Source organism: Chaetura pelagica, unplaced genomic scaffold (assembly GCF_000747805.2).
Source record: "Chaetura pelagica isolate M959 unplaced genomic scaffold, ChaPel_1.0 scaffold67, whole genome shotgun sequence".
Classification (NCBI taxonomy): Eukaryota; Metazoa; Chordata; class Aves; order Apodiformes; family Apodidae; genus Chaetura; species Chaetura pelagica.
Window position 1 is genome coordinate 2,828,825 of NW_009954107.1, and position 13,259 is coordinate 2,842,083.

The 13,259-nt window shown below is 37.1% G+C and overlaps 1 protein-coding gene across 1 annotated transcript in view; it reads left to right on the forward strand.

Annotated features, from left to right (window-relative positions):
* Nucleotides 1-479: 479 nt before the first annotated feature.
* Nucleotides 480-13,259, forward strand: part of CNOT7 (CCR4-NOT transcription complex, subunit 7) — an 18,540-nt gene continuing 5,760 nt past the window's right edge. The window contains exons 1-4 of the mRNA XM_010002485.1: nucleotides 480-687; nucleotides 979-1,172; nucleotides 4,184-4,345; nucleotides 10,399-10,543. Of these exons, the coding sequence (XP_010000787.1) occupies nucleotides 571-687; nucleotides 979-1,172; nucleotides 4,184-4,345; nucleotides 10,399-10,543 (618 nt within the window). The 5' untranslated portion in view covers nucleotides 480-570. The remainder of the gene's footprint in view (nucleotides 688-978; nucleotides 1,173-4,183; nucleotides 4,346-10,398; nucleotides 10,544-13,259) is intronic.

Sequence of the window (13,259 nt, forward strand, 5' to 3'; positions counted from 1 at the left end):
GGCGGTCCCCGGTTTGGCGCGGCCCGTGCGAGCTGAGAGAGCCTCTCCTGGGCAGGGGGACGCGGTCTGGGCGGCTCTTGGTCCGTCTGCGGTGTCCCCGGGCTCGGCGTAGCCTCGATAAGTCACCTCGCGCTTCGTTTCCTCTCCCGCGCAGCGATGGGGATCACAGGGATGTGCCCTTCTAACCTGGGGGTGAACAGCGCGTTCGGACTCGGGGGTCTCTCTTACCTGTTGAACTGGTGTGCCTTGCCGGTTTGCTGAACTCTGCGCAAGAAACAAAGCTGCTGGCGAAGCCGTAGGGTTTTAGTTTTGGATAGGAAACAGAACTCGCATAGCGGAAATTCACGTGGCCACGTTGTGCTGCTTTTATGAAATGATGAAGGTTTAAGTTTGATCCTGGTGCTTAAATGCTTTTTCAGATAAATGAAGGAAAAAACCCAAACAACTCAACCTTTGTTACTGTCCTTTCTTTATCTCTTAGGTTAAAAAAATTAATGTTAAAGTCCTCTTAATGAAACTGATCCTCAGTCAAGTGTAACTTTTGATGTATGGTCTCTAAAGCCCCCCACTATGCCAGCAGCTACTGTAGACCATAGCCAAAGAATCTGTGAAGTTTGGGCTTGTAACTTGGATGAAGAGATGAAGAAAATTCGTCAGGTTATACGAAAGTATAATTATGTGGCTATGGTAAGTGAGCACTTGATGTTTATCTTGCAAGTTACTACAGAAAACGTGATGACTTTGTTTGATGCTATTAAATTAAGGCGATGAATTTATTCATTTTCTTTGAAAGAAGAAAGGTTTCTGAATGTTGAATTAATGCTGTACAAATGTTAGGATTCTGATCTATGACCTTTTCAAAAGCTGAATTTACTCATGCTACTCTTGGTCTTTGAAACTCTTAAATGTTTTATTCAAAATGAGCAGTGTATTTTTTTATGAGTGTCTTGTATTGAAGTTTTAATTCTGTTCTTACAGGATACAGAATTTCCAGGAGTAGTTGCAAGACCTATTGGAGAATTCCGAAGCAATGCAGACTATCAGTACCAATTACTACGTTGCAATGTAGACCTGCTGAAAATAATTCAACTAGGACTTACATTTATGAATGAGCAAGGAGAATACCCTCCAGGAACTTCAACTTGGCAATTTAATTTTAAATTTAATTTAACGTAAGTGCTGTTGAATGCATGTTTCTGACTTGTTGAAAATAGATTGAAGGTTGTGAAAGGTATAGCAATTCTTTTTTCTATGTGGTTGGAATACATGTTTTATGGGAATAAGTTTTGTCAGCCAAACACTTAACTTCTTCTGTAGTTTCTGTGTAGTCTGTCTTACTGTTGGTAATTTGGTCAAAAATGCTGAGCAATTTGAACAGAAAGTTTAAAAAGAAGCATTTCTGTTTAGTGCAAGATTTAACTGTGCATTTTCATATTCAGAATTTCAGAGTGCTTATACCTTAACTTAGTTTAACTCTTTCTGGTTGTCATAGAAGTCACATGTTGTTTCTTTGCATATTTTGAAATGAAGAATGCCAACGTGAAAAAAAAAAAAGTTACTGAACTGACTAAAACCAGAAGTATGACTGTCCTCTTTAAAATAATGCTGTTCTTATTAAAAGAGTCACAAGCTCTAGATAATATTCTAGGTAAAATAATGTCAACTTTTTAATAATGCAGCAGCTACTCTTGTGTTTTCAGAGCAACTTACTCTATTAAGCTACTGCTTTTTATTTTTATTCCATAGTTGGTTGAAAGGGATTATTGATTCTACAGCATAACTACTGTGGAGATTTTTGTCCTGGATTGTTTTATATTGAGAGTTGGTTTAAAAGCAAGGTGAATTTTACTGTCTGCTAAATTACAATGTGAACTTTTATTTCACAATAGTTTTAACATTAATGAACCTTAAAACGTAAATCTTAACTCTTCTAGTGGCATGAAACACTTTGCAGAGTTCTAGTTATATATTTAGCAGGTTGTTGACAAGGTTACTAGTATCTTGAATCTTTTCCTGAAGTAAACATAATTGGTATGATAGGTTTTCATATGGCCTGAGTTGAGTCTGAAAACACTTCTCAAACTTAAATATGTTGAAGGCTTGGGGTTCTTTGACAGTTGTATTACAACCTGGTCCTGGACAGTTTAATACACATGAGTTAAAACTGAAGGCTACAAAGGAGGTTTAGAAACAGACTTATTTTTCCTGCAGATAGAAACCCCTGTTTTTGAAGTAATTTGGATTCTTGCAAACAAAAAGCCCTGTTGCTGTCTCTCTTGATCTTTCTACTTTTTTAAACAAGTGGTGTTGTGGCTTGTCACAAATCAGTTGGTCTAAGGAATGATATGCTCTTTTAATTTTGTTTGAAGCATCTCTTAAAAGGAAGTGCAGATTTGAGATATTTTATTTCTAAATTTACCTGGCCATATAAATGCTAGATGGAAGTTACCTGTTGTGTTAATAGGAGAATATACTAATCCTGCTAAATGTGGAAAAAAGAGGAGGAATGAATTGATAAATTTAAAACTGTGATCTGGAAAGAAGAGACTGTGTTGTCTTTTATTTGTCTTCTGAGCTTCAAAGGTCTACTTAATGTCAAGCAACTGAAAACAAAAATAGTTTTCCATCTATTTGTGCAGATGCTGAATAGATAAGACAGGTTAGTAAGGCAAGGTATAGGTAGTAACTATAGTAACTAAATTGTAATTAGTTCACTGGAGAGATTTTATACAAAAAGGTCAGGTAGGTAAGTGCTGTGTGAAACTTTTTTTTTCATGGGAGATTACTTACTTTTGTCTGTTTCTAAACTTCCTTTTGGGAAATGGCACTAAGCCAAGTGTTCTGCTCCTAAAGCAAAACAGCTGTTGGCTGTTCCTAGAAGGTAATTTTTTTAATGTGTGGTTCCAGCCAGGTCTTGTTAAAGTGATCTTTTAAAGAGCATAAATATTTTTCTGGCTATCCACCTGATTAGTGCAGAGCAACAAACCAGAATTAAACCTTCTTTTTGTAAAATGGCTGTGTTTGTTTTGGATGGCTTCTTTAATGTGTTATGGAGATGGACAGGTGTTAGAGAGGTCGTGCCTTAGAGCTGGAGATCTAATAAGCAACTGTGTGGGAGGGAGGAAAAAAGATACAACACATGTTGAGAATGTATCTGTTTTCTGATGAATGTTGTCTTGCTGTTGGGAATAAGTAATATAAGTCTATGACTGAATCTGATAGTCAGGTTTGAGGTACTGGTTATCTTGTTTGTTGTTTGTTTTTTTTTAATTTTTTATTGAAAACTATACTAAAGAGACTTCATAGAATAGTATGTTGTGAATAGCAATATGAATGTAGTCTTCTAAGTAGAGCCATGTATGCTTGCTTTGTTTTTCCCAATTAACCATTCTATATCTTTGTTATGATGATGTAGATTAAACATTAGGGGAAAAAAACAAAACATGCGTATAATCACAAAGTCCTTAATTCTTTAAAAAATGTTAGTGGTAAAGGGAATAAATACAGGGATAAGAGGGGATCAAACAAGGCTTAGAGAAATTTTTTCATCCTGCTAAATTTGGGGTCCAAAATATGGCTATTATAGTTGCAATTTTTTGTTTAGAAAGAAAACATTGGGCTACTTGAATTTTAAGGATTGACTAGATAGAGCAAGTACTTAATATCCAGCTGTAGTGAGAAGGAAGTTTTGATCAGCATGTGTCTAAATATTTACATAAGTTTAAATCACAATAAATGTGTGAAATATCCACAGAACTAATAGAGCAGTGGGATCTAGAGTGTAGTGTTCAGAGTTCTACAGTGTGACATATTAGTGCTTCAACTGTTATATTTAATTTGTTACAGTTCAAATAATGAATCCTGGTAAAGTATCTGTATTCATACATTCACTTTCCTCTGTAGATTTGCAAAAGGGGAGTTTTAGGTAACCAGAAGAGTAGAAACTAGTTTTTATGGAGGAGGTGAGAATGGAGTTGCTGGGAATGATTAAATGCTAGTGAAGGTTAAAAAAAACCAACAAAACCCATGAAAAATGATTGCTTTTGTAATTAATGTGGAACAAAGTCAAGTTGCTCCTGCTCTTAAGCTAGTGAAGTCTGTGGAATGCATAGAAAAAAGAGCTTTGTAATCACTGAGGTTTGTACATTATTTTAAAATAAACCTAATCCCTCTCTGTTTTTAGAGAAGATATGTATGCCCAGGACTCTATTGAACTGTTGACGACATCTGGTATCCAGTTTAAAAAGCATGAGGAAGAAGGAATTGAGACACAGTACTTTGCAGAACTGCTTATGACATCAGGAGTTGTACTGTGTGAAGGCGTCAAATGGCTTTCCTTTCATAGGTAACTTCTGTGTGTTAAGTGTTTTGAGTTTTCAATATTGAGTATTGAATTCTAGAGCTTGTATTTCACATCTCATGTTAAGTGGTACGCATCTGTGTGTGTTGCACCTGTCTTGGTTGGTGAAACTTAGAAAAGTATTTTTGCTGTAATACCTGTAGCACTATTCTGTATTAGAAGAGTGTAAAAGGTGGGACTGGTGTTTTGTTTCTTGTACTTGCACTGTAACCAGAAAAATTGGAAACTCCTAAGCCAGCAGGTGGCATTGTATCTTTTAATATCATACATGCAAGTGTTAATAGTCACAATGATAAAAGCAAATGATTTCTAAGCAATTCTTGAGCAAATATTGTTTGTCTCATGGGAGAGACCACAGAATTATCAGTGAAGAGTTTCAAAAAGCACTTCTAAATTTGTTTTGTATCTCCCAACAATCTAGAGGGCTGAAATTACTCAGCTTGACAGGACAGCCCTGATACGCCTTAATTCTAGTTGCAGTAATGAATATAATTCACCACTTATTCCATCACAGGAACTCCTCTTCCAAGTAGAAATAGGTAGGTGAATGCTGAATCTTTAGGAATCTGTCAAGATAAAAAAGATCCTTTGGTGTTTATAAGATCTAACGCGCACTAAGCGTTGTATAGTCAGTTACCTGTGTTGTAGAGATAATTTGCTCTTCTTGCAAGCAACAATGACTTTAAAGGCTTATTGCTATGTAATGCTCTCAAGTTGACATATCAACTGCTAGCTGCTAAGCAAGTCAACAAAGGTAAAGCAAATATTTTAGCTGAGATTAGTAGTTTCCTTACAGGCTTAATCTCGTTTATCACTAATGCTATGTAGGTGGGTGGTTATATGTAGATGACAAAACCAGGAAAAAAAAATTCTTCATCCTTAAATATTGAATCTTGGAGGGGAGGCTGGAGGAGAGAAAGTTACATGGAATTAGAAGTATTTACCTGATTAACCATCTGAAAAATGATTGCTTCAGCAAGGAGTGTAAAACGGTAGTACAAAGGTGCATATAAGAGCCTGTTGGAGAATTACTCATTTTGACTTGCTTTGTAGAAAGCATTAAACTAACTTTCCAAAAGGAGGAGGTAAATAAGGCAATTAACCAAAAAAGGAGGATCCTTTTTGAGTATGCTTGTCACCTAACTTGCCTACATCTTTTACTTGCAGTTGTCTTGGTTCACAATGTAACTCCAAAATAACTCTTAAATAATCTTAGCACCTTGAGGAAAAATATGGGAATAAGATGGCCGTGAACTGTGACAAAATAACTACAAATGCTGAATTAGTGCATGAGGTTACTTTCAGTTTCTTAAACACATTAATATATGATTTACATTTCACTACAATAAAATAATTTGGATGGTTCAGGAGAAGGGGAGGCATATTGAGCATGTTGCTTGTACATCAGCCAACACTGCCATGTAGAAAGAAGCAGCTACAGCTACAAAATGGTGTTTTTCCAATATTATATATTAACTTTAAGGGCCCAGCATAGGCTATCCTAGTAAAACAATACCTGAGCCATTTCTACACTTGATTCTTTTTTAAAGCATAATTATGTTGATTGTACGTGATTCCTGACTAGTATGCTGGTCAAAATGTAGTCCAAACTATGTGCAGTAATGCCATTCTCACTAGTGCAGCTCATGAGGGGTTTTGGGAATGATTTTATTAAAATCCAGTTTCATCTGTGCCAAAATGAGTTTGTTGTGATCTTTACTGAAAAGGTCTTAGAAATCCGCTTGACAGCTGGTCCAGCAAATGTCTGTCAAACACCGATTATATACAATTCTGAATTCTCATTAGAATCCTGAATTCTAAGACTGTTCAAAAGTTTTTGTGCTTGACAAAGCATGTTGATGTTACCTCAAGAACAAAACCCTGGAGTGTTAGGTTAAGTTCTGAGGAAGCCAAGACTGCACAAAGCTATAAATGAGCATGGATCACATAAAATGTGCCACAAAGAACAGTAAACAGCAGCTTATAGACACGTCTTAGGTTGATTATGATTGTGTTTATCAGTGGAAATTTAAACAGGGGGACAGCTCTGTTGAAAATTTGATTCATGTATGCTCTCTATGCAGTAGTTCTTTGCTTGCTTACTGTACTATTGCTTCTGATCCCTTAAAATGCTTTAGTTACTGCTAACCTTCAAAATTGATGAGTCTTTTAGGAAATGGGCAGGTTATGTTTTGATTTTGTTTCATTTCGCACTCTTTGATTTCCTGGAATTCTTACATAGTTTATTTCTAAGCTCTTAGCTTCTCAGTTTTCTTTTTGTGCTTTTTATCTCTACATTTGATGTAGTTGCCTTGGCATCCTGACCTGTTGGCAAATCTGTGTGGATCTGCAGTTCTGTCAGGCATGAGCGAAGAAATATCTGCACTGTCACTGGTTGCTGTATACTGCAGTTTCATAAGCAGCTCCTTCAAATCTGTTATGTGATAAAATGTATTTGACTCGAGAGGAGCGGGAAGCCTTGAATTTCTGGTTCTTGTGGCAGTTGAGAGAGCTATGAGTGCTTGGCAGTTACAAAACAGAACAGCTCAAAACCTGTTTGTCAATGTTTGACTGATCTGCAGAAGCTGAGTGTTCACCTGTGTGCAGGTGAATCTACCTTTTGGAGGATCTGTGCAAACATGCCTCTTAACTCAGATGTTTTTGGGAACCTGGGAAGTTCCAAGCTATTGTATTCCAATAATCATCTGTGTCTAACTAATTTCAGTAAACTTTAATCTGCTGGATCATTTCTGATACCAGTTACAAAATGAGGTAAAGCTATATTGGCTCTGTTAGGTTTTGATTTATTTCAGAGACAGTTGGTACTTCAGTAGAATCCATTGTTAAATGGCTGTCTGAGCTCTTTCTGGATAACAAGGGAAAGAAACACAGACATGCTTGAACTTTTTTTGTGGTCTTGTTGCCTATGGTTGTCAGTGTTTCATGAAAGAAATAAAAATAATAAAGTGGTTATAAGAGTGCTTACATTGCTGTATAGCTCCAGGGATTGTGGCTAGCTGCACTAAGTAACTTTAGGTGATTATACTGGAAATGGTGAAAGCTTTTTAAAGAAAGGAAATCCATGTGCTTCAGGGTATAAACCAACCCCTAATTGCCTGTTAGAGGATTAGAAGAAAATGTCTTTAATGAGCAGTAATTGGTTAATTGGTCACTGTGGACTTTCTTGTGTTAGCGTTCAGCAGTGGTCACTCAAATTTTTTAACTAGATGCATCTTAGTTGTGAGAGTAACAGGTCTCTCTACACTTGGATGACTGGAGCATATTACCCCTGAAAAGTGTACAAAAAAGATAATGTAAATGCATTGATACTGGTTTGTGATTAGTGGAGTGTGGCTTGTGATTATTGTTATGGGCACAGTGGGACTAAATAAGCAGCTGGAACTGAAGGAATTTAAGACATGATTTGGTAGAGCTGGGTGAAACTAACCCATGCTTAGGATCCAAAAAGAGCTATATCTGACTGAATGCTGTCATGCAGTGGAAGAGTCATCATACCTGTAAAGTCTACTGTTGCTCTTTTCTGCATGAGAATCTTAGAATGAAAGAATCTGCTACGATCTCCAGTGGAAAAAAATAATGTAATTCTTAATCAATATTGCAGACTTATGATTGCCTGCTTCCTTTTCAATGCAAATAGTAAATGACTTTTGACTTCTCTTTTATTGCAGTACATCCTTCTTAATAGATATTGGAAGTGTTTGAGAGCATCTGTTTTCTATTAATTCAGTCATTCACATACTTTTTCTTTGAGAAAAGAGGAGTAAAACCATCTTTTCTTTTTTGGAAGAAGAGGAATACAAATATTTTCGTAATTTTAGAAGTTTTAATACAAATGTTACATTTGAGCCACAGAGATGACAGATGTCAGGAATTCAGTGAATTAGTAAAATCTCTAATCTCCAGGGGACTAAATCTTCTTAATCCCGAACAGTCTTTTTTGCTAATGTGGCTTTTTAATTTTCTTTTTCTACTGAGGGTTTTATGCTACTACAGGCTTCCCCACAGTTTATTTTTCTCCCCTCATAGGTGATCTAATAAAATTAAGCTTCCAAGCTACTGTTTTGCCAAGTATACTACAGGTTTTTACGACTGCTAACGTTCTTCATCTTTGACTCCTTTGCTCTCTGGCTAGTGGCTGCTACTGTGGAGTTTGGAGTGCTGCCAGCACAGCTTCAAAGCACCAGATGCAGTGCAGGATTCATTCAACATGAAATTCCTATTCCCAACCCTGGAAAACCCCCATGGGAGAGCTGCAGTAGCCCATATGTTTTGTATATCCTGCATTAATGGACTTTTAGCAGACAATCCTTCATTCCCAGTATGTTCAAGATTTTTCTACCCGCTGTCTAGAAAGTCATAAGATAAAGATGACTTAGATAATCCTATCATATAAAAAAAGGTATGAAAAACTATCCTCTTTGCGTCGAGTGAGCAAGCTCAAGCCTTGAGCCTGCATCAGAAGTCATCAGTCTTTGAGTGCTGAGTATATACAGGATCAGTAGTACAGTCCCTTAATGGATTTGTCTTCTGTATTGTTCATCTCACAGTTAAAGATCTCATTCAGGATTTACCAAGTTCCAAAATTACTGGTTTTGAGTATGATCCTCATGTAACCAAGAACAAACACAGTCTTAAACTGGGAATTTGGAGTTTGTGGTTGCCACCCATTCACTTGAATTTTCTCTGAGCTATATGGTAATGCTCCTTAAGCAGCAAAACAATGCAACCTTCAGTAGAGCCAGCTCTGATGCATTTTAATCTTCTTTGTTAGTACAGACACTTTAAAAATCGCATATCAATATAGTGTAGGAATTGATTTGATGCAAAACTGAAAGATAACAGATCAGTCCCCCATCTAGTTCAGTGTATACGTGCGTGAACAATCCTACGAGTACAAGGGATCAGAATGGATCAGATTCAAGATGAGATTGTGAATAATCTGGCTTGCAATCTCTGCCTTCCTAGAGAAGAAGATAACTAGTCATCACTGCTTTTTGTTGTGCTGTTCAGTCCTACTTACTACTGGACATCTGTCTTTCCTATGCTTTGAACCCTGCTTCATTTCAACACCCTGTGTGAAAGTACATTATTTCCCCTTTTACTTCCATGCCTCCTTCCTATGTCCGCTTTCTTCAGTCAAGCTACTGAGGAGGAAGTCTTCCCAAACTCTTCTCTCCACTGCAGGCACACTGTAAAATAGTGCCTCAGTTTCTTCTGCCAAGCTTGTATTGCTCAGTTATCTTCCTGCCTCCTGCTGACTTACATGTACATACAAAAAAGTTTTCCAATGCATTCTCTCCTTGATTCCAAAAGGAATAGTAGCCTACAAAAGAAGTTGTAGGTTGTGGCGTCCCCTTTTCTGGAGATATTCAAGACCCGTCTGGATGCAGTCCTGAGTAATGTGCTCTGGGCAATCCTGCTTTAGTGGGAGAGTTTGACTAGGTGATCTCTAGAGGACCCTTCCAACTCTGACAATTGTGTGTTTTAAAAAATATGTTTTTCAGTTGTCTGTGTACTGATTTAATCAGGATAGAAGAAAGACAATCTGCTCTTCAATGTTGAGGGTGAAAATGTCTTTCAGGCATAAATCTGTGTTGAGTCTGGAAACTCTTGAATCCTTTGGAATGTAGAAATGTCTCTATCTCAGTTTCTAGTGAGAAATTTCATTCTCTGTGAAAGGAACCAGCTAGGAGTCTTTCCATTGTAAATTCTTGCTATTGGGTGAGGTCCCAGAACAGCTACCTTGTTTCAGTATTTGGAGAAGCAACTCTAAGCAGATATATTTTTTTAAATATTTTTTTTTCCTCTTTCCTTCACTTGGTCTCATTGAGATTAAATTAAAATGCTTCCCTGAAAGCTGCAGTGGGGCCATTTATACTGAGGCTTTTTTGGTAAGAGTCAGTCTTAATTGCATTGAAATTAAGCAAATTGTTGTGTTAATATGTAATTAAGTCTTGATGTTGGAAGTGAGAAAGATGCCTCTCTTTGCTTATATTGTTTTTGTTATTAATTTGCAGTGGCTACGATTTTGGCTATCTAATAAAAATCCTGACAAACTCTAATTTGCCTGAAGAAGAGCTGGACTTCTTTGAAATACTGCGATTGTTCTTTCCTGTTATCTATGATGTAAAATATCTCATGAAGAGTTGCAAAAATCTGAAGGTAAGTTCATGACTCAAAAAAAAATTGGCTTTGGAGAAACTATTTTCTGCTAAAAATATTCTGTATTTTTATTTTCTGGTTTTGCATATATAATACTCATGAAACAGCCTTGTTGTCTCAAACATAAATATGTCTAATATTAAAGGCTATTGATAGAGGCAGGCAGCACACACTGAGTTTTATAACCACTTGCTATTTAAAAATAGTTTGTTCATACTGTATTTATAGTGCCCAGTCTTTATTGATAGATGATAAACCCGTGTTTGGAATTGATGTTGCGCTGTGAGAATTGATGAGTTTCATACACTCTTATTTCCTCATTGTGCAGTCCACTAAAAGACTGCAGTTGTCTTGGCAAAGGTAATTGTGACGACGATGTTGTGGAAGTGTCTTGGGAAGAGGAATGGAATGAAGAATGTTTCAGATGGCCCCATAAGGAAAGATTAAACAACAGCACATGTTCAGGGACAACGTGTGACTTCTAGAAAGAAAATACGGTAGTAGAAGCTAATCTCTCATGTCAGGCCAGTGGGGTTACTAATTGGCTTACTCTGTAAGGCATAAAATTTGGATACTTTATTGGACTGGAGAATGGAAACTGGAACTAAGTATGTGAAGGGGAAAAGAGCAAGTGAAAGAAAGATACTACAGAGATTAACAGCTTTGCCTAAGAACTGTGAGAGTCCGAAGTGCTGCTGGAATGAGGTGCATCGCTCATCTGAGGCAATTAATGACTTGCTGCTTTATGGAAAGTAACTTGATTCTCTAGGCTTTCTTTATAAGAACCTGCAGGAAAAGGAGAATGCTGACTGTTGTACAACCAAATCCTAACTAAGGAATGGCTTGCCACTTCGCTGTGCTCAACTAGTGATCTGCATGGGGTTTATACTCTGATAAACTAGTAAGAGCATGTCCCTTTTAAGTAGTAGCCTAATTCTATGGGAATTAAGTGTGTAAATCCTTCTGTTAATCAAGTTAATGTTGAAAATTAAGACCACCTAGTTAGTACAAAGAGTGTATTCACCTGTGTTCATTTAGAGTTGTTATTGGTGTAATCATCTGGGCAAACAGCAGAATCTTAGAAGACAAGAAACAGTTTTTCTCCACAGAGGCCGGAACTACAAATGATGTTCATAAACTTCAGGAGTCTTAAAGGAGGGGTGAGGGGAAAACACACACAAAAATAAACCCTTACTTTCTCAATCCCTATGAAGCAAAGACAGCATCTGGTGTCTTAGTGGTGGCAACACATTTACAAAAAAAAAAGTATAATTCAACTTTAGTGACGTAGGAAAGGTGACAGAATGATGTTCTGTGTCACTATTGCCAGTGAGTTTGGGGAGGACATGGTTGTATTTACTGTTATTTTATTAAGACATAGTTGTGTGTAAGCTGCAGTGTTTAGAAATATTAATGGTGTTGGAAGAGAAGAAAAACCTTCACAAGTCTTGTATCAGCAAGCTTTAAAAAAAAGTGATTTTTTAAAAATTTTTTTTTTTTTGGAGCTGTAGGTCAGCTTTCCTGCAGTAAATCTTGTTCCTGTTGCCTAGCCTGCAGACAGGTAAAGAGGGGAAGGGATGTGGACAATCCTGCCCCTCCGTATTTAGTAGTGATGAAGTGGTGGTGGACTTTTACTGAGAGCAGCTGTCTGAAGCAAGTTGTTAAACATTCAGTGTTGTGACTCTCAAAATGCATGCACTGTCTCCTAATGTCTTTCACTTTCAGTCTCCATTAAATTGCAGTGAATTGAACTGCTGTGCAGTTGTCCTTTTGTTGATTTGTTTTAAGTAGCTTTGAATGTGAATGTCACTGATTTGCTGTAGTTCCCTAACTCCCTGCCCCCACAAACCCAAAAAATAATTTTTGGCATTAAGGAGAGACACCTCAGTATTTGGAAGCCAATGCTTTTTTGTGGAACTGAGTACTCTGAATTTACAGTATGTTCCCCTACCTTAAATGGGCATGAGTGGACTTCACTGGCATGCAGATTGAAAGTTAACTTGAGCTATTAATGTAGAATAGGTGAAACTATTGCTTGTCTTCTAAAATTTTTTTCATTTAGAGAATTGCAAGCCTTTTTTATACTAACAGCAACACTTAAGTCATGTGGATTTATAGACCTTGTTTGAAAACTGCTTTTAAAAGGGGGGGGAGGTTTGTACAGACCAATGACCTCTGGTACCAGTGCCATGAAACCTGAGTTTGTAAATCAACTTGTGGTCTCTTTCTTGAAAGACCAGTGCTCTGAAAATTTGGAAAGAATTTGTTCTTCTCCAATAAGAAAATATTGTTACCCAGTGTGCGGAAATCTTGCCTGAAAGAGAATCTCAGTAGCCTTTTAAATTTTCAGAGACAGTCAGGTTTTATACTATAATTATTGCAGTTATAGACCAAGAAGTTCCCTGCAAAAGTTGTGTGTTCCTCCAGAGCCTGAAGAAGTAGAGGGTTTTAGGAGCAGAAAATGGTGTCTAGAAAGAGTGGGAGTCTAACTGCTGTTGCTAACTCTTAACAGCTCGTTATTGTAGTTAGAAAGTAGAAAACACCCTTTTATCTGAGATGCACTTTTTTCCCCTTCCCACAAACCCTCAGGATGTTTTTGACAGTATAAGTTAACTAAGCACATTTGTAGTGATCAAATGTCTTGAAGCACGTGAAGAAAACAAGTTAGTGTCAGTGCTTAACTGTATAGTGTATGAAACTACTCTTATCTTAAACT